The 22,713-nt window shown below is 37.1% G+C and overlaps 1 protein-coding gene across 3 annotated transcripts in view; it reads left to right on the forward strand.

The window, feature by feature from the left end:
• Positions 1 to 5,054: 5,054 nt before the first annotated feature.
• Positions 5,055 to 22,713, forward strand: part of atp10b (ATPase phospholipid transporting 10B) — a 47,919-nt gene continuing 30,260 nt past the window's right edge. For all 3 annotated transcript variants that reach the window (XM_006631876.3, XM_015349428.2, XM_015349429.2), the window contains exons 1-4: positions 5,055 to 5,598; positions 13,840 to 14,044; positions 18,968 to 19,053; positions 22,354 to 22,460. In XM_006631876.3, the coding sequence (XP_006631939.2) occupies positions 5,189 to 5,598; positions 13,840 to 14,044; positions 18,968 to 19,053; positions 22,354 to 22,460 (808 nt within the window). In that variant the 5' untranslated portion in view covers positions 5,055 to 5,188. The remainder of the gene's footprint in view (positions 5,599 to 13,839; positions 14,045 to 18,967; positions 19,054 to 22,353; positions 22,461 to 22,713) is intronic.

Here is a 22,713-nt window from a genome sequence, read left to right on the forward strand (position 1 = left end):
AACAGGTTTCCCCCAGGGGACAAAAAATTTAAGTGAATTTAAAAACCCATTTAAAATACAACTGTATACATGTTTTTTAGTCATATAAATCTGTCCTGTTCTTGCTTTACCCGTTACAGAAGTGTAGCATTTCTGTACTTCTCAGTGATCATTTATCTCTCACCAGCTCCTTGACACAACAGTTAGTTATTAGTTAAATTTATTGTAGTAGTTCAGTTCAATCCTTACAGAAGCGCATTGCTGCCACGAAAGGAAAAAATGTTTTGCCCCATTATCTCATAATTAGATAATGATTAATTAAAGACAGCAATGATTACTTCAGTGTACTGTGCACTGTAAGTATCTAGAAGCTACCATGAACTTGGCTGGCACTTTTGGTTTAATGATTTTGTCGATGTCCAACGCCACAGAATTTGTACGGATTTACTTTCGACTGGGGTTTAGTCATAATGAAATCTTGCAATTTGTAGCAAATATGAACAGAATCATTACAAGCATGAGGACCAGTTTTGTGGGATTTAGAGATCAAAGCAATGATGTTTCCGTCATGAACAGTTATACAGTATATGCAATCAGTTCCACTGCTTAAAACTGTAAGTCCGCACGTAGCAATACACAGTAGGTATTATTTTACAATTGTGCTATCACGTGATCACATAAACTACGTGGAAATTACTATTATGACAAAGTTATTTCGTAATTACAAGATAAAGGCGAGGAGTTGTTTTCCTTGGTGGTAGCAATGCCCTTCCGTAGATCCTAATGAATTGTAGTGGCCACGATGTTCACGCTGGGAAAAATAGAACCAAGACCAACTTTGGAGCGATATATACCATCTTTATTCCCGGAACTCAGGCCGCAGCAAGACTGCAGTACCAATATTAACTCCAAGAAATGCTTGATTACATGTGGCCAGCAATGGGAACCGGCAACTCTCGGGAAAAAGGGGGCCAACAACAACACGCTATTCACATACTTTCCTACACAACTATTTACATGGCCAGGGTCATCGAGTGGCCAGCCAGATCAGTCCATCCCCCGTCAGCGATGCACTGTGACGCATATATTATCTGGGAGCCCTTCTGCTTAGGCACCCGACCAGGGCGCTACAGAATGCAATTGTAACGCTTCGGGGTTCTGGCGGGTGCCCTTTAAGCAGTGGATCTCTCTTTAGCTCACCAGGCTGGGTCCCTGTTGAGTGACGCCGGAGGCCAGGTTCGCATCCCCGACGGTGCGGGGCCAACCTGTGTAGGCAGCAGGCGAGGGCACCCACCTGAACCTCGTTGCGTTATAAAATAAAGAGACGAAAAATGTCGAGAGAATTTAATGTGACAGATAACTGAGCGAATGGCAGCCTATGTTTGAGAAGACAGGAGGGATATGAGAGAGATATACAAAGTGTGCAGGCGAGCAGAAATGTGCAAAGTTTGGACCTTCCTCACTAATGTCTATTATAAACACCATAAAGCTTGTTTTTGTCTTTTTTGTGAACTAACTGGATCTAATAGGATGTACAGTGCCTTGCGAAAGTATTCGGCCCCCTTGAACTTTTCAACCTTTTGCCACATTTCAGGCTTCAAACATAAAGATATAAATTTTTTATTTTATGTGAAGAATCACCAACAAGTGGGACACAATTGTGAAGTGGAACGAAATCTATTGGATTTTTGAAACTTTTTTAACTAATAAAAAAATGAAAAGTGGGGCGTGCAAAATTATTCGGCCCCTTTACTTTCAGTGCAGCAAACTCACTCCAGAAGTTCAGCGAGGATCTCTGAATGATCCAATGTTGTCCTAAATGACTGATGGTGATAAATAGAATCCACCTGTGTGTAATCAAGTCTCTGTATAAATGCACCTGCTCTGTGATAGTCTCAAGGTTCTGTTGAAAGCGCAGAGAGCATCATGAAGACCAAGGAACACACCAGGCAGGTCCGTAATACTGTTGTGGAGAAGTTTAAAGCCGGATTTGGATACAAAAAGATTTCCCAAGCTTCAAACATCCCAAGGAGCACTGTGCAAGCGATCATCTTGAAATGGAAGGAGTATCAGACCACTGCAAATCTACCAAGACCTGGCCGTCCCTCTAAACTTTCAGCTCAGACAAGGAGAAGACTGATCAGAGATGCAGCCAAGAGGCCCATGATCACTCTGGATGAACTGCAGAGAACTACAGCTGAGGTGGGAGAGTCTGTCCATAGGACAACAATCAGTCTTACACTGCACAAATCTGGCCTTTATGGAAGAGTGGCAAGAAGAAAGCCATTTCTCAAAGATCCATAAAAAGTCTCGTCTAAAGTTTGCCACAAGCCACCTGGGAGACACCCCAAACATGTGGAAGAAGGTGCTCTGGTCAGATGAAACCAAAATCGAACTTTTTGGCCACAATGCAAAACGATATGTTTGGCGTGAAAGCAACACAGCTCATCACCCTCAACACACCATCCCCACTGTCAAACATGGTGGTGGCAGCATCATGGTTTGGGCCTGCTTTTCTTCAGCAGGGACAGGGAAGATGGTTAAAATTGAGGGGAAGATGGATGCAGCCAAATACAGGACCATTCTGGATGAAAACCTGTTGGAGTCTGCAAAAGACCTGAAACTGGGACGGAGATTTATCTTCCAACAAGACAATGATCCCAAACATACAGCAAAATCTACAAAGGAATGGTTCACAAATAAACGTATCCAGGTGTTTAATGGCCAAGTCAAAGTCCAGACCTGAATCCAATCGAGAATCTGTGGAAAGAGCTGAAAACTGCTGTTCACAAACGCTCTCCATCCAACCTCACTGAGCTCGAGCTGTTTTGCAAGGAAGAATGGGCAAGAATTTCAGTCTCTCGATGTGCAAAACTGATAGAGACATACCCCAAGCGACTTGCAGCTGTAATCGCAGCAAAAGGTGGCTCTACAAAGTATTAACGCAAGGGGGCCGAATAATTTTGCACGCCCCACTTTTCATTTTTTTATTAGTTAAAAAAGTTTCAAAAATCCAATAGATTTCGTTCCACTTCACAATTGTGTCCCACTTGTTGGTGATTCTTCACATAAAATAAAAAATTTATATCTTTATGTTTGAAGCCTGAAATGTGGCAAAAGGTTGAAAAGTTCAAGGGGGCCGAATACTTTCGCAAGGCACTGTATAAGCAATTTTATCTATTAATTAATCTAAAATTCATGAAACACTTAAATGTAAAACTCCATTTTTACCTAGGTTTTAGCTAACAAAACAGCTTAGTATGTAACTGCAAAGAGGCCCATAAAACCTCTTTGAGCATCTGCCAAGCCATCTGTTGATTTATGTGTGTCTTCAAAACAATCTAGCAGAAAACAAATGTTCATTTGTTTGATATATAGCACATTTAGATCACTCTTGACTTTCATTTATATATATCTTTGTGAGTATGGGTGTGCAATGGGGCACTGTTGAGACAATATGGTGAAATTAATTTGAGTATTACAGTATGGATAAAACTGTGCATTTCAGACAGAGATCAGTGTCAGAGAAGATAAATGTTTTTATTGGACTAATGGAGGATAACACTGGCACATTGTGCTTCATTGGTAAGACAGTAACACTCATTGATGCTAATTCAACATTTGGCATTTACCATACACACATTTGTGACTTTTCTTGTAGAAAATCTTTATTTATTTAATTAAATCTCATCTTGACATTTGTTGTGAGTCATAAAATATATATTCTAAAATACTGGATACATTTCTCAAATATTAACACAGCTGATCAATGTAATATTTTTTGCTTGCCATTTAAGAAAATAAACAATCTCCTTTATACATTTTTTGTAATCTTAATGATAAAAATGAAACTGTTTTTGAAATATGTATTGCAGATACCCAAGAAAAAGAATGAAAGTGATGAGCTCTTAGGTTTGAGATTTATTTATTTTTTTGCAATGAGCTTGCTTTTGTTTAATTAAAGTGTTTAAAATCTTAGTTATATGATATGGTCATCTGTACTGGGCACAGTATTTAAATAGTTTCCAAGTGGGAGCTAAGAACAACATCAGAATCCATACTACAAGTATGTGCTTGGTGATCTTATTCACTGTGATTTCCATCAATTTTGAATTTTGCTACTGTAAGATATGATGTTTTATACACTATTCCTACAGTAGATACATGTTTAAAGTGACAGAACCATCATGATTGAGATTTTGTGAAAGATTGCCTTGTTTAAAAAGCTTCCTGCCTTCCTTCCTGGTTTACTTGACAATGTTTAAAATTATATTAAATTCAACCTTAAATCTGACCATAGCCTTCATCTTAACCCTAAAAATAATCCTTACATCAACCTTGACCATAATCTCATTTTTAATACGAACAAATAACCTGGTAGGTAGCGCTCAGGGTTCGGACTACAAAGTAAATTTGTGAATTCTGTTTACACCATGAATGGTTGTGGTTGTGCTACTGATTTTTTTACCGTCCAGTTCCTCACATCATATAGAATTTTACTTTTTAACATCCAAGAAAATAGAAACATGTATTGTAACATGTAAGTTGTATTAGACTGTCCAGGATGTACCCCACCTTGTGCTTGTTGTTTGCCAAAATAGGTTTTCGTTCCCTTGCAAACCTGAATTGGACGAAACAGTGAGAAAATGGATGGATGGATTAGTACTATTTTAAAGACCCTGGGAATGTACATGCGTGTTGTTATTGTATGCTTTACATGAAGCTCTCTGGGGGGTTGGCTTTAAACAATCAATGACTTCAGGTCAAGATGGGTCTGAAACAGATTAAGTTACAGTCAATAATTATTTAAACAAAGCACTGTGGTGTATGAGTGAAATTGGAAGGAAATGTTGCTGAAATATTTTCTATTACATCTCTGCTTTTTCCCCCTCTATATCCTAAAGGATTTTTCCCTTGAGGGTTACAGGTAGTGTAGTACAGTTCCACCCTATAACCGGTAAGGAGCTAGGACCCAGTGACAACCGATCACAGGTGTAAGACGGAGTAAGCTAATTGGATCATACCTGGTTTCACATTTCAGTCACAGACAGGTGCGGGAGACAGTTGTGATTTCCTCTTTACATAGTTACTTCAGAAAGAAGTTTTTGGAGCTGGTTGTCACCCACGCTGGGCTGCTGCAGTACTATTGACTTGACAGGCTATGTGAGCTGTCACCAAAAGGACTAGCTTTTGAAGAGACAGGGTGGCTATGGCTTCATTGCTTCCTGACAGCCTTCGAATAAGGGGATGGAGGAAGAATAAAAGGAATGAAGAAAAGGTTCGAGTTTTGGTATCCAACTTGCCATATGAAGATTGCAAGAAAAGGCACCAACCTAACTGCCAATATGCTGGCAATGCCATCAAGACCACTAAATACACTTTGTGGTCTTTCATACCCAAGAACCTTTTTGAGCAGTTTCACCGTGTCGCCAATGTGTACTTTATAGGAATTGCTTTCTTGAATTTTGTGCCTGTAGTGAATGCATTTCAACCAGGAATTGCACTTATTCCTATATGCGTCATATTGGCTCTCACCGCCATAAAGGATGCCTGGGAAGACTTCAGGAGATATCAAACTGACAAAGAGTTGAACAATACAGCGTGTCTCATCTACAGCAGGTAAACACAGTAACTGTTGAAGTGGCAGAGTGACCTCGTGCTTCTGATACAGACTTTTAAATCAGTGTACTCCTCCTTTACCTGTTCAACTTAGTCATATCACAGCACATTCACAATGGAAAATTCATACAAGTAGGAGAGAAATGCAGCAAAATAATGAGGTGTATAAAAAGCTCTTCAGACTCCAGACGGAGTTTCCTAAGAATTAAACCATCATCTGAAGTAAAAAATAAATAAGAAATATGAGGCACAACTGTTAATTATTTTTAAATGACTTTGTTCTAATTATTTCTCATTCCCAAACATTAATAAATGAGTACTGTTCAAGTGCCTGCAGTATTTACATTCCTGTGGACATGGTTTGCCAGCTGGAAACTGAAAGTGTACTATACAGTATTGTGTATGAATCGGGTAGTAGGACTTTCAGTACTGAAATGGAAACATCCTAGTATCTTAATCATAGTAATTCAATGAAGTTTTAACAAGTTCTTACAAAGCCTTTTGTCTTACTTTCCATTGAACACCTGTCAGAAAAAAAATACTTGTTTGTTTCTTGTTCCTGAATTAAGTCACCAGGAATGTAGAAAGTACAGTATTGAGCATAACAGTAATATCTTGTTACTTTAACAGATCAGATTTAAGGTGGATGCTACATTGAGGTAGATATCTAAAAATGGAAGAACATCCAGTGCACAGCCCTTTATTCTCAGATGCTAAACTGCAATAAAAATGGAAATATAGTATACGTATTGCATATATTTTCTCTTGGGTAAGAATCAGGCATGTAAACCGCAGTATTTTTTTGTGTGGATGGGGGGAGGGGGGGAGGATGGGGGAAGTTAGGAAGAATAAATCTCAAACCTCAAGCTATATCCTACAAAATGTGATAATCATCATTCTTTCAATCCACTCTTAGCAAAGAATCTATTCCTTGACCTGGATGTTTTGTTTAGACCTTTTTTAACGATTATTTCTAGTGCATTTTTACTCTTGAATATTATGAGATTAAAAACATTTTTGTGGCCTTTATAAATGCTAAAAATTGTTTTTTTCCCCACAAGCTATAATGGGGATTTTGCAGTGTCAGATTCATACTTTTTTGTTATCAAATTTATATAATAATATTATATTCCTTAATTTAATTAAAAAATGTGAAGAAATACAGTAAATATCACAAAGAGATCTCTTAGATAAAAATGTATGCTGGTGTGAGGAGACTTTGGATACCTGTCCTCATTTCCTAATGAGTTTTATTAAAACATTTCCTTTCACAGTGGGATAAATTCTACTGTACAGTACATAGATAAAAGTAATTACTTGAGCTGTTTCTCATTGAAAACCAGACATGAATTTCCTCATTTTACTTCAGAAAAGGTCAAAGTACTTTGTTACTTGTAGCTCTGTTTAAGTATTTACTATAACCATAATCTCAGGAGTTTACAGCTGCGCTTATGAAATGACTAAAGAATGATAATGTGCTCCTTCCTTAGACATTGGATTTTTAAAATTCATGGCAAAAAATTAAGTTCCGTGAGATCTAGAAGATTAATTTAAGACAGACACATTAAATTTAAAATGTTGCAATATGCTGATTCACTCAAGGGCCTGGCAAGTCTGTCAACTATAAGCCTTGTAAAAATTTATAACCAGGAGAGTCTGTTTTCCATAACTTGCTCTGTAACAGGAAATAACCATGTTTCTTTTTTTCTTTTTTTAGCAGTCCCATCATAAACATGTAGATCATTTGTCTCATTGCTCATATAATAAAATAGGGGTGGCATGGCTGCGTCGCAGTGATTGGGCCCTGGGTTCAATTCTGGACCTGGGGTGCTATCTGCATGCAGTTTGTCCTGTATGTTCTATGTAGGTTACCTCTTTATGCTCCGGCTTCCTCCCAAAGTCCAAAAACAAACTGGTAGGTTAATTGGTTTCTAGGAACACCAGCCGTGGTGTAAGTATGTGTGGGTTTGTGTCTGTATGTGCCCTGTGATGGACTGTCGTCCTATCAAGGGTGTATTCTGCCTTGGGCCCATTGCTTGCTGGCATAAGTTCTGGCTCCTCCATGACCCTGAATTGGAAGCAGTGGTTAGAAAAGGGTAATAAAATAGTTCTGTTAGAAAAATGGGGGGAAGGGTAAGATGAAAAATCTATAAATTAAGATGATACCTAGCAACTGCTTCACAACAAAGAGAATGACAATCCAGCAGGTTGTTACTTTATTAAATATAAGCTTATTTCAAAATGTTTGCATACTTTATTTGAATTTTTTATAGCCAAGCCCATTTGGGAACATGCCAAAATCTAAATCTGTAATCTGATTTGGCTCTATGGCTTGGCATTTGATTTACTGTTTATGCTGCCATTTAGCACTGTATTTGTTTCCTATCAAACAATTTCTCATAATTAATAAACAGTACTTGGAGTATGAATTTAATGTTACAAATTATTCTTTTTTTGTTTTGCTTATGTACACTAATACTTGAAATGTGAAATTAAACTGACTGTTTGGTGATTAAAGATCCCAAAACTAGAGGTGTTAATCCTGGTGTTCTGGCTAAATTCCACTTTGGGCTTGCACGGTGTGGCCTATCCTAAATTCTCCAATAATTCTATCAATGAATTAAATAAGTTGTTTCTCCCTTCATCATGTGATCTGTTGTGTAGTAAGTCTTATTGAGAGTCTTTGTGCTTCGGTGTTGGATTAAGAGTTTTCCACTATGACTAGTGCTTTGGGAGCCTTTGGAGATTAAAATAATTATAAAAAATATTCGTATGATTATGATGATGATTATTTAAATGAATATGGAATTCCTAGACATAGTACTCACAGTGGTTCACAGAATGCATTTGTTAGATGTTGTACAATAAGTACTCAGAGAGTTGTTTTTTTTTATCCCATGTTTAAAAGTCACCTGTCACCTCATTTCAATCAATTACTAGACATTTCATCACACCAGTAAGTTGGCATGGTGGATCAAATGGTTGTAGCTTACACTTCTCCCATAGTGAGGACTGTACAACTTCAATCCGTCTCACTGTGACAGTGTGACATTATATTTTATCCCTGTTTTACATGGAAGATATTGTAGCACTCATGGGTTCATGTGGGTATGTGCCCTCTTCACTACTGGAGACTCGAACCCGGGCCTCTCAACAGGGACCCAGCCAGTTGACCTAAAGTGAAGTCTCCTGTCAGCCCGACGGCTGCAGTCCCTGCTATTCACAGGGAAGGGCGGTGACGTCGCAGGGCTGGTAAGCTGGCTCGCACAACCTGCAATGTCGGTCATAAACGTTACAATATGTTCTCTGGGAGTCTGATTTCTAATTAAATGGCAGGTTGTTTATTAGACCACAGCTATTGTTTTTTTTATTAGTCTGTTAACAAGATGAGTCATTAGTCATATTCAAAATACTTTGATACATGTATGAGAAGCCATTTCAAGCTGGATATAATTGTATTCCTTTGCCCATCTGCTCAACTGGCTGGCAAAGGCGATTTTGCCCTGATATCATTATTTTGAAATGATAACCTATGAAATAATTCATTTTCTCACCTTCTGACTCAGTGAAGTGTGAGCAGTTCGCCGTTTTCTGTAGCCTCAAATTGCCCACATACTGTAGGTCTGTAATCCACTTGTTCTTATAAAGCCATATAAACCTCTTTGGCGTCTACTGCTGTTGAATCACACAGGTCCATATTAATCTCTCTGCATTGGTATGTCATTGCCTGTGTCCGTAGTGGAGAAGGTGACCCCTTAATCTGATTACAAATCACCTGAACCTTGCACATATAGTGCACATATTGTGACAAATGGATAGACTTTCAAATAAAAAAAATGAGAGGTGCTTCATTGCCAAATAAACAGTAATCTACAGTATGTACTGTATAGCATAATTCACTGGGCACTTGACAGACGTGTTGGAATGTATTTGAAAGGTTATCACATTGTCAGTTATGAAGGATAAATCCTAATTGGCTATATCATGGAAGCCTTTTAACTAAAATGCTGTTTTTGTAAATGTCATTGTTTATGGTAAATAGATGAGTAAAGTATGATTTAAAAATTCAATTAATATAAATATCCATATAGAAGAGTAAACAAGTGGTGTATAATATGTATTTGGACTTACTGAAACTGCAGTTTCAGAAAGTGTTGTCTTATTTGTAATAAAATTGAAGCATATATTATTTCTGCCTTCCAAAGTGATGAGTAAAGAATTAGGTTAATTGCAATGCTTCTAAAATAAATGTTGGTAACCACTTTCTTCTTCTATAATTGTACAACAATATGAATAAATGATAAACGGTGCAGAATTCTGCCTATACTGTCTTATTCTTGCAAGTCATTCCTATAATAGTAATTGCTATTATGGGGAAATTTCATGTGATTTAAATACATTATTCATTGACACAGAGTTATAACAAGTTTTACCTAAGTCATCTATGCTATGCATTTTTAAATAATTTAGTCTTATTTATTGGCGTAAGAATTTCATAAAACATTCTACAGGAAAACCCAAAGAACGTGCTGGTGCCTCAGGATACTGTAGTTTCTCAATGCGCAATGCTAAAACAGTTGTCATTATGAGGTTTCATGGAAGCTATGGTTAAGAACACTCTGGAGTCAAGAACTATCCACCCTTTCAGGTTTTACATGTATGACTACAAGTGCTGCTGGCTTTCAGTTCTGCTTCAAAATTCCATTTGCAGTTTCTGAGAAGTGTTTTATTTTTTTGCACATCTTAAATGCCTAGTGTTTGGGGACCAATGCAAAAATGAAGAACATTAACTTTCTAAACTCCTCCATCTCTTAATCTTTCTGAGTTGTATTCTGGGTAGAAACTGTACCGTCTATTGCTTGTGAGAGGTCAGCGGTTTTCAGCCATGTGTCTTGATGCACCTTACCCATAGGGGCTATTGAGCAGAGAACCTAAAAACACACTTGAAGAATCCATTGACAAGGCATGGTCAGCTTAGCCATTTAGGGATTTGTAAATATGCAAGTTAAATCAATTTGAATTTAAGGACCTTCTAAAGTTGTTTTTTTCTGTATCAAAAATTAACTTCTCTGGGAATTGTGAGTGACTTGTCTTCCTGGCAAAAGGTCAGATTCTTTTTGTAACAGACTTGGATTGTGCTTATCCAGAGACCAGCATGCAACAGAATTAAATATTGAAACTATTCATCTTTAATTTTCTGTCAATTGAGCAGCACACAACTGTGTAAAGATGTACTTCCTAATTTGACTTCTTATCCTGGACCCTTGTTTTACTATGTTTAGGTATTCTCCTTTTTTAATGAGCTTGTTTATTACGTTCGAGGGTACCTGTGTCAACCCCCTCATCAAACTTTAATCTGTTTGTATAACATTGTTCCTTTTAAAACAGAAATGATTCTACTCAGTATTTTTTGCACATTTTCCCTGGAAAAGTGTTCTTCATTGTGCTTCAATTATATTTCCATTTTATTTTTTGTTTTTTCACAATTGTACTCTAGAAAGGGGCACATAATGAAAATACTTGTGAGTGTTTCATTTTGCATTAGTTAAATTGGTACTTTTTTCCATTTGTCAGGCTGCAAATGAAAGGAATCTGGCTGTCAGCACTGTAAGTCCACCAAAGTGATCAGAGGGACAGATGGTTTATATAAATTCTCTTACTTAAATTTTGAAGAAAAAAAACTATGATTGAACCCGCTACTTGTGTAAGTGTTGAATAATGGTTTGCAAGCTGTGAGGCTTCATTAAAATGAAAATTAATTGGAACTAATAGGCTGCAACAAAACAGTGCCAAAATCACAGAAAAGGGGAACAGTCTCTCTCTACTACAGAGATGCTGCCCGAGGCAGTCTTGTATAATGAGGTGGTTTGTGCTTGAGAAAGCCACATGAGCAGAATGCAGTATGGCCCTTCTTGTCAACTAATCAGTTCCTTCTAGATTGTGCAGCAAGGTTCATATGTCAGCCTTTGTGTGTTCAATATCCAGGAGGTCATTTTAATAACAAAAGTAGGCTTAGGAAGCTTTAAGGAAGTCTAGATTTCTTTTGTATCTGATGTGACAGTGACCTCTTTGATGAGTGATATATCATTAGGGAATATCAACACCAGACTATTTATCAGATGATTCCTAAGAGATTGATTGCTTTATTTAGATATTGTGGCATTCTCTATTTTTTTTTAAAAAAAGCACACTTGCTAAAGGGATTCTCTAAGTTATGCATATCAAATAATTCAACTTAAAGAGCATGCTATCTGAAACACCAAAGGTAACAATATGTGTAGTAGCTGCTGTGTTACACTGTAGATATCTGACCTAGTAAGTTAATTCCTTTGTTTTGTTAATACAGTAACTTGTGTTACACAGTTTTCCACCTCCATATTCCTGGTCTTCTTTATATTGCCTCATTCATGTTTTATATCTAAGTAAAATTAAGGCGCTTTTTTGTGATTGCTCTATTTAAATTGTTATTCAGCTCAGTACAGGGGCACATCAGACTGTTGCAATAGTTTTGTTTTTGCATATCCTGGTCTTCAGTGATTGTTCAGAACCCCTTAAAAGGGATCAGTTCACTATGGGAAACTTACATTTTAGAGCTCATATAAACTGAAGATCAAATAAATGTTTGGCTGAAGTCAAAAATACTAAAAATACAAATATAGCTAACTACAGCTGACAAAAGGAGGTCAGCAAATACACCTCAGAAACTGTTTCCAAAGAGTCTTTTGATTTACAATCTATTTATTGTAAATAAAGGGTGGATTGGTGGCACTGTAGCTGAGGATCTGTGCCTATGGCTGGCAGGTTGCTTGTTCAAATTCTGTGGCTGGCAGAGGAATCCTATTCCATTGTGCCCCTGAGCAAGGCCCTTAACCCCAACTGCTCAAGGGGCACCGTATAAATGGCAGACACTGTGCTCTGACCCCAAGCTTCTCTCTCCCTGCCTGTGTGTCTCATGGAGAGCAAGCTAGGGTATGCAAAAAGACAAATTCCTAATGCAAGATATTGTATATGGCCAATAAAGTGATCTCATTTATGGTGAAATCCAAGATTATTGTTTTCCTGATGCCCATTACACACAGGGTCTGTATGTATATTTTATATATAATGATATTGTTACAAATGGGGTTATGAAAAATGGTAAAAATCAGGAATGGACTGAGCAGTTTAATCAGTGAAATAATTATTCATAACCCCTGACCAGACACACTTGATTAAACAAATATTTGTTACAATGACACAAACTACACTACACACTACAAAACATACAACAGACAAGTTACTGTATGTACAGTATTTACAAACAAGGCATTCCAGAGGCCTAACATTCTGGTCACCCAGAAAACCCCAGACTGATACTAAGATAACTCTTAATACGCCTACAGATGCCACACAAGAGCTGCCTTCTAACTAAATACAATGAAAATCTCTCTCTCTGCACCCCGGATGCCACCAAATAAATGGGAGCCTATATCACTATCCATACAAATGCACCCTAAGCAGGAAAGATGTTACTGATTTATCTTTTACCCAGGAAACCCAAGTTTCCTAAAACACAGAATAGCATGCTCTCTCTAACAAGGTTCAAATACTTAGCTCCAGTCAGGTTTGGTTTGGACGATCATGAAGTAGGGGCTCTCCCCTGGCGCAAGTTCAAGTCCTACCTCCTCTGGACTCTTCTCTCTTCTCCCTGTGCCCTGCTCCTCCTTGTTTCTCCCTGTCTTAATGTGATCTTATATTGCATGTGTCTGTACTGCTCCTTTACAATCATTAACCCACAACTTGCCTAGGTGTACAGAACTACAGTAAACCTTACAGTTTTTTTCTACTCAAGGGAACCCCTCAGACCTCATCAAACATCCTCTCTGCTTTGAAGTTGGAAGTGTCACAAACGTTATCTAAAATCCAAGAGACACTTCTCAGTCAGCTAAAGCTATAACAGATATGAATCTGATATGTACAAATAATGCATAAGAAAGTTAAAAAGATTTAAGTTTTCAAAATGAAATCATTCCATCTTGAAATTCCAATTTGAATTTCAGGTTTACAACTTCAAAGCCAGCATTTTAGTATTTCCAGTGGTACGTGCTTACATGCATCAAGGGGAAAAAAAAGACAGGAATAAATACTGATGCAAAGGGCTTCTCTATTCCAAAGAATGTATTCTCCTCCTATGTTTAAATGTGCCAAACAAAGTTTCCAGTTTTGATGTTGATCTTGATGTGCTTTCTTTTCTTGCTCAAGGAAACAGAAAGATTATGTTGAAAAATGCTGGAAAAACGTTCGAGTTGGCGATTTTGTAAAGGTTGTTTGCAATGAGATCATCCCTGCAGACATTCTTCTCCTGTACACCTCGGACCCAAATGGTATCTGCCACATTGAGACAGCCAGTCTGGATGGAGAAACTAACCTGAAACAGAGGCAGGCCGTGAAAGGTTTCTGGATGCCAGTAAGTATAGTGATACAAAAAAGTAGAGAACTCCTTCACACCTTCAGCCCTTCATTCTGAATAGCTTGAAAATATCTCTTGTGCTTTATTTTTTTAAGTTAACATCTTATCAGTAAAATGTTAGTAAGACCCTATTTTTTAAAAAACAAGCTATTTAATTCAAGTTTAATTTAAGCCATACAAAATAACTACATATAGATTCAATATCTATAAAGAAATGTGAAATCACCCAAACCATTTTTTCTCAATTTTTTGGCAACCTAATACATAAACAAAGAGTCAACACATTTTCAACTACCAGCCAGCTTTACTCATCATTGTATGTATATGGACTTATTTTATCTTCATGTGAAAAGTCAGCTTTAGTCCTGTTTATATCTAATATACCTGTGTGTTCAGTATGTAAAGTATGTGCTGTTTATATGACATGAGAAAATGCTGATATTCCTGCAGATCCAGTTTTAGTTTTCAGGTGCAAAATATGAGCACACCTTTGTAAACTAGCATCCCATTCATATTTCTTACCACAACAGTAATTCTTTTGGCATGCTTTTTACTTATGGAGTTCTCATAATCCTTGTTTGTAATTATAAGACTAAATAAATACACTGACACTGTTGGCATAGGTGTACGTCACAAAATTCTTTTCCTCTGTCATCCTGTTGTTTTAGTTTTACCATATTGCAAACTTGAGGAATGTAAAAAAGAAAATGCTTCAGGCGTACATTGCCATAACATTTAGAAAGTGTTCTGAAGGGAAAAAAAACTTAAGGAAATTAAATAGAAATGTATATAGTCAATAAGCTATTGACAAAACTATGAACAAAGATCAGCCAAACCTTTTAGCCTTTCTTATGTTTCCTGTGTTCAGTCAGATTACTAGGTTCAGTCGCTTTTATAAATAGAAGGTTTTGCAGCAAACTATAGTGCAAAAGGCATGTATTTCACCTTGAATGCTGTACATTCACTTTTTTAAGCAACATTAACAAATGCATACAATATATTGAAATCTGTAAATTGCAAACAGTTCAGAAAATGCTAATGCTTATAAATCAGTGCCATATAATAACTGATATCCAGTGTTTTGTGATCTTTTGTGATAAAACAAAAAATATATATTTATTAAAAATCACAAATCATTCTTTTAAAAATGCATGACCCCTTAATGAAGGGCTTTCAGTTCACGCCCTATGGTTTTGGTCAATACAAATGTATTGCACTAACAATTTCTCAATGTTTCTGTATTTTCAGATTAAGATTTTTTAAGTAAATCTTTTATCAAGACTCTCTACTATTGCTTTGTGCTTCACTTTTTTGAGATCATGAAAACATCACACCAAACAAAGAAAAATTATATTTTTAGTCTGTTGCTATGTAGATGCTTTATTCTTTACCTTCAGGACATGCTTATCATCTGTTTTTATGCTATTGACTTTATGCTGTTACATAAAGATATTGAGTTCTCAAAGGGTTGTCAGTCACCTAGCAACACGAGCATAAAGTCCTAAAAATTAATGCAGAAAAGATGCCTTGTGTCTTTTATTTATTTTTACATTTGTGTGTATCAGTGTTACTTAGAAATATGTTGTAGTGCCTTGTTATGTGAGGTTTGAGATTTAGATCAGACATTTGTCTTTACATGAGGCTCTAGATCATAAGCACTCTGGTTATGAAGTTGTTTTTCATAAAAATGAAAAAATATATATTAAGATTGGTTGTTTAACATTTATAAGTTGAAATACATTCTGTCTGTATTTCTTTCATAAATGGCTTCTATTTTCTAATTCCTGTTTGAATAATCCTTATTGAATTAAGTGATTCCCTCACTTTAATGATGTCTTACTGAAAAGAAACACAAAAAGGGACACTAATTCAGTAGTTAGTGACAAGTATTTTCTTTGTGATACATAAATATTTAAGAATGAATTTAGTCCAGAACCAAGTTCTACTCAGTCTATCAGAACACTGCAGAATTTTAAACTGAGGACCAATAAGTCAACATGGCTGGAAAGCTTGTTACATACTCCCACAACCCAAATGTCAGTGATGGCTAAATGTAATATTAATTTGACAGCAGCATTACTAGATCTTCTAGCCTAATCTAGTTGAATCTCAGAATGCTAAGCAAGGCTTGGCTGCTCAGTACTGGGATCATAGACCTCTAGGGAATATCAGGTTGCTTGCTATAAGGTGTTCTTCCCTCCACACTAGAATTTCCAAAGTTCCTCAATATGATGATAGGGGTCACTGTGCTGTAAGAAATGCCATCCTTGAGATGTGATATTAAACTGTGGTCTTGACCACCTGGTCATTACAGATCCCATGGCACTGTTTGACAGTCACAGTATGAGTTACAACTACTCCAGGGAAATGTCCAGGGTAAATTCCACTCTAGGCTTGTACAAGCTTGCAACAATATTGAGTTCTTAGTTTAGCATCAACTTACCCCCTGCTAATTTGAAAAATTACAGGTTTTAAACCTAGACTAAAATCTTATCTGTTTAGTCGGGCTTTTAATTAGTATTTGCTTTTTTTTTCCATGTTTTTATCTCTGTCTTTATTTAATTATTTCTACTATTTTTTTTCTCTTTTTTGCTTGTTTGGTTTTGCCTTGTGCTCCAAACACTCTTGATGTTCATAAGGGCAAAAATAAATCCTTATCTAAAGCCTTATTATATGACCAAATACTTTTTCCATTTTCTTAACCCAGCCAGTCAAGGTTGAGAAAACTGACATTTGCTGACAGAAATGAGACCTTGCTCATCTGGCAAAACTACATACCTTCTCAGAAAACAAATCACCCCAGCTAGAAATATTTAAGAATTATAGGTGAATTTTTTAATGTATTTGTAAGACAACACACTAGGCATTGCTGGTGTTTTCAGTTACTCAGTTGGTAGAATCACATCAGTATGAAGACAATACCGTGTCTGGTCAGTCATCATGAAGGAGTACATTAGCTTGACTTGTGTTCACATTCTAGCCACTGAAGACGCCTACGATGCTTAGTGTGCTGTCTTAAAAAGACAATTCTAATGTTGTCTCTAAAATTTTAATGCAGATATGACTTACATGGACAGAGTGCCTGTGCTGTACTTACTTTGCAGTAATAGTTTAAAATTTTAATTTTAATTTAGTGTTTAAAATTTTAATTTTAATTTAGTGTTTTGGTACAAATTATATGTTTTCTCAAAACTTCATAAAAGTACTTAAGGTTGATGTTATGTCTTGACTGTAAACTGTGCTGTTGCATTACAAATGAGACTGTAAGACTCCCACATTAATGCATCCATACCTACAGCCTAGTGATGTCATCAGCAAATTGCAGACACATCTTTGATTAGAAGAGCAAAGAATAGAGAAATAATGATCGAGTCAGACACATACAAATTACTTTGAGCAGCTGTAATTGGCCTTATAACTGAAAATAAATCTCTACTAATTCATCTTGAAAAGATTGTCACTGATGTCAATAAGATGCTAAGTTCCTTAATGCAGCCATTTTAATTACTTTGCAATGGAACTGTACAATCTGACATTGACTTATTTATCTAACAAGGACTTTTGTTCTCTATGAAGCAGACAAGGACTTTTGTTCTCTATGAAGCAGAACTGCTCTGTAAACAAACCTCAGCACATTTCCCCTTTTCATCTACTTGTGTGAGATTTCAGGGAAGATGTGCTAGGTTAATTATAGGTTACTATAACCCCAAAATTCTAGTATTATTGTCATGCCCGGTATACCAAGAGGGCGCTCTACTTTCCTCCTGTTCCTAGTTCCCTGTGATTATTCATGTCTTTCTGGTGTGTCTTGTTGTGTAGCCTATTTATTTCCTGCTTCTGCTCTGCTACTTGCTCAGCATTGATGTTCAGTGACCCTGAGACACGCCTAGCACCAGGTCACTCCTGTCCTTGGCCTGAGGGCATAGGTTTCTATACGGCTACTCCTGAACAGCTGAGCCCGGGCTAACCCCCGTCTCGCCGCTACGCAAAGGGTCTTTATTGCTCTCCTGTCATTCCACGGTTCGTCCTTTCGGACATACGTGACATATGAAAATTATTCCATAATTTGTGTTCTTCTCACAGTGTCTATGGTTGCAATTCACTTGACATTATGATTTTAGTGAACAATCTTGACATTTAAGATTTTCCTAAACAAATGAAAAAGGCTTTTAAGCAGTTTAAAAGCACAACATTCTGTGATATTTTGGACTGACAATAAACACTTCAGAGTGTCTTGAGAGTTTGATGAGGTATACATATGCCATATGCAGGCATGCCTCAGTACATTTCCGTTGTTGTAATAATGACAAAACAAAAAAACAAAGGAGATCACTTTATACATTGATTTCTGTCTGAATAGCTCAAATTTGTTTGTCATCTGCATTCTACAGTATATATGGCTTGAAATATTCTTTTTCCCATTTTCTGCTGTTACGACTATGTTCAGTTTTCTGGAAGAGAAGTATATTAAAATGTCAAATTATTTATGTGATACCCAGCAGAAGGCCGATCACATGACCTATTGCTATGTATGGCTTTTGATTTTGTTCAAGTGGCCTGATGGATTCTTGTAAGCTGAGGAATGTTTTTTGCTCAATACATTTTTAAAGCACGTCTGGTGTTCTGTCTATCCTGTTTTTCTGCATATTTGGTTACTGAGTGAGGTAAAAGCTTATTTTGATTTTGAGAAAAAATGTAACTCTTTTTTGAAGTGCAAATATTGTGCCTAAATAGTAACTACTAGTTAAATGATAAATTAATCTTTGAAAACTTTAAATTTAAGATGTTTCACTTCCTATGGATTAGATATATGTTTTAAAAATATATACATGAGCAGACTAACAATTTACTTTTAAACAGAGACTGGTTTCCTAATATTTTAAAAAGATGCCATTTTGACTATGGATGTTTGTGTTTCAGAACTCTAGATTTGAACCTGAACATTTCGCCAGCATTGTCATCTGTGAGAAGCCCAACAGTAAACTCAACTGCTTCAAAGGTTATCTGTAAGTAGATGGCATGGTGAAAAATACCCTTTACATTTCATCTCACTCACAGGGGCTGTATGTTTTCTTGATAAGGACTCCACTTTAGAAGAATACTGTTTTACTAATTGATTGTGAAGAATAATTCAAACATTTGCTTTCCCATTAGATGTGCCCCTTGAACTAATTAAATTCAAACACAAGTAATCAAAATAACCATTGTCTGCAAAGACCTAGCCTTGTTATCTCCAGAAGTGCCAAAAGGGGCTTGTATCTCTCTATATATAGTACAGTCTAGTATCACTGTATACTGTACAGTGCCCTTCTATTTTATTTGTAGCTTATTATTTACCCCCGCCACTGACATCTGGTGGAGAGGGTCTTTTCACACCAGGAGGAACTGAACCTGTTAGTTTCTGCCAGGCCAAGTCCTGAAAACTCTGTGCAACCAGAATCCCCTAACCCTATATGGGTGTAGTTCAGGCTCTAGACAATTGCCTACACTCCTAGACAGCACTGCTACCTGATCTGGCACCATCACCTACTCTCACACATCCAAGCACACAGAAATACAGAAGGGGCTGGGGAAGACAAACAAGCAACCATAACAATATACGAACATTAACCAAAGAGCTACACATAATCAGCAATTGTCATCAAACAGTTCTCTCTTACACCTTCAGGGCTCCGTGCCCATGACAACAAACAACAAAGTAATTTACTTTGAACTTGAGATCAGCTTCTCATTATTGCCCAAATAGCCTTTGAACAGAAACTGAAACAAAAGTGGGCAGAAGTGCTAGAGTTGCTGACATGTATTGGATTCTTGAATCTTCTGTGAGGAGTTTGCGGAATCTCCCCACCCTCTCTTGTTTTTTTTCTGGGTGTTCTGTTTTTCTCACACCCTCCCAGGTGTGATGGATGGGTGGGATTACTAAGGCACTGTATCTTCAAGAAGATTCAGCAATATATCAGATTTAACACACAAAAAAAAACCTTTTTAAACAGGATGCAGCAACCTTTCAATCACCACCTGTTTTTAAATTAGGCTTAAGTACTGTCAGTCCTTTTTTAATTTAGTTTTGATTTGCTCTCTCTCTGTGATTCAGGGACAACATTTGCAGGTTTCACATACTATCTGCTTTTGTAATCAAACTAATAACAGTTTAGATAAAACAGATCTCTATAAAATGCAGCAGCTGTCCAAAAGGATAAATGAGTGGCCCTCTTCATATTGTCTGATCTATATATAGGGATTTAAAATGGATACTTGTGCCATCATCAGTCTGTTAACATGAGATTAATGAGTCCATTCTATGTTTGTAATGCATATGCAAATGATAATTTTGCTCATGTTTTATCTTTGCAAAGCTGGTTTTTTAGAGGGGAGGTGGTTATGAATGGTAAATGTACAGTAGATAAAGCTACTGACTGACGGAAAAAAAAACCTTGAAGGGCACAAAACATCAGGAAGGAAGGAGCAGATTGAGATCAATGGAAAATATGCAAATTATCTGAATATCTGTTTTTGCACTTGGGGGGGAGGACATTTTCCCATTTGCTGCACTGCCCGTGAGCAGTCTCAACAAGTAGCCCGCAATGAACTGCGGATGGAATTTGTAGTAGCATGCCACTGCAAAGTGCTCCATTTCCCCAAGCTCTCCTTCTGCGATCTGAATTCCAATTATTTGTCTTTGAATTTCGATTTGCATTAACTTTCTTCAGAAAAGCATCTTGACCTTGGAGGGATTGCACTTTGCTGTTGAGTCAGCTTAATGAGGAAAAGCCTTGAAGATGCAATGCGCAAAGCGGTTTGATGCATCCGTTAGTTAATGACTTTGTAAATTATTTGGGGGTTGGGGGTTGGGGGTTGGGGGTTGGTGGGGGAAGCGCAATTAGTGGTCTTCGTTACCACCTATCCCTGTTTTTGTAAATATTTTCTTTTACTTGTTGTTGATTTTTCCATTGGAACTCCCCACCAGCTTTCATTATTTTGCCAGTTAATCCTTGGAAGTATATTGTAAAACGCTATACTGCTGTTTGGTCCCCAAGGTTGTATCTGCATAATATTGGCATTTATGTGTGTTAAAAAAAAATCTTGTCAGTGGAGTATAAGGATGGAATGTTTGGTTATTGGTTATTAGGGTGTTTTAATGGGTCCTGACTTTACCAAATGTAAAATTTTTGAATGCGCATTAAATCAAATTCATTTGATACCAATTAACCTCTTTAGATGTGAATTTTCTAACATAACTAGAAGTATGTAAAGGTGGGCTGTGTCTGTAATTGGTCTGACATTCAGTGAATTTTCATTGAGAAAATAAATGAATGCTGATAACAGTAGTAATGAGATTAGGAATCAAATTAAAAATCTCAAGCCTTTTTGCAATTAATAGGCAAATGAGATCCATATCCAATTAATGGTAATGGTGTGAAGGCTTTTATAGACCTTTCTGTTTCCAAGTGTTACTCTGTACAGTCCTGTGGTGAATATGACACAGACAAGACATGGAAAATCCTCAGACTCGGCTCACAGTGCTGCTGCAGTTCCCAGGCTTCATCACCAACCCTATCATTAAAACCTTTAAGAGTACTGTAAATGCCTGCGGAAGAGCAATGCTCTGGGATACTCCATAGTACACTATGAGTATTTTTGCACTTTGTATGAAGCACTATACATGTTGGTACAGAACCCTTGGGCATATGCAGTGAAAAATATTATGATTGAGATTATCCATAATTCAGAGTTTGATACCACAAAAAAGTGCAGTGAGAATAGATAGTAGTTCCAATGAGAGCCAGCAAATACCAGCCTACTGCTGGAAAATTCAGCTGTGTTTTGCTTTAATATACAGTATATTACTGCTTGTTTTCAGGACTGGAGAAATATGAAGTAAAAAAAGAGCACTTGACATGGCTATTGTTCCATCTGCTTTTGTGTTCTTCAGCCCTCACTGCTGTACCACTCTGTCTCAAAAGGAAAATGAGAATCATTTGCGTCAGATTTCATTTTTTTTATTGCTTTGCAGAGGGTGTAATGTCATATTAGGGTAAAACTGCATCAGCACACCATTGCCGGTGCTTAACCACTTTAATTTTGTCCAGCTTGAACTTAAGCGAATGTGTCACTGTGTGCCCAGCTACTTGCCATTTCAGATTGGCTTAGTCACAGTGTTGCCATGCGAAATGGGTCATATAACAGCTACGGCTATACTTGCCTTTTGTTGTAGACCTGGTCCCTGGGGCCACAAGTGACTAATGTTTAGATAAAGAGTGAGTACAGATCTTTTTTTGAAAGGCTGTGTTGTTTTTCATTTGTAGGGATGAGCCTGACAAGAAGAAGATTGGCTTTGGCAGGCAAAACCTGCTGTTGCGTGGGTGCACCGTTAGAAACACAGAGGAAGCTGCAGGAATCGTGGTCTATGCCGGTATTTTAAGTTATTATTGTTATCATCATTAATATACCTTTCTTCAGCCTTTTATTGCTCCCCCTCCCCCCCACCTCACAAGTGTAACAAAAAGAGATCTCCACTTAACCTGGCTTAATCTGATGGCTTGCTTTTCATCTGTATCCACTGAAAAAGACTCAGCTTTGATAAACATTTGAGGTGAGAGATTCTTGACAAATCAAGTTGTGTCAAGTGAGTGGCTCCATGTGTTGGTTTCAGCTTTGTTGATGGA

Source organism: Lepisosteus oculatus, chromosome 11, assembly GCF_040954835.1.
Source record: "Lepisosteus oculatus isolate fLepOcu1 chromosome 11, fLepOcu1.hap2, whole genome shotgun sequence".
Lineage (NCBI taxonomy): Eukaryota > Metazoa > Chordata > Actinopteri > Semionotiformes > Lepisosteidae > Lepisosteus > Lepisosteus oculatus.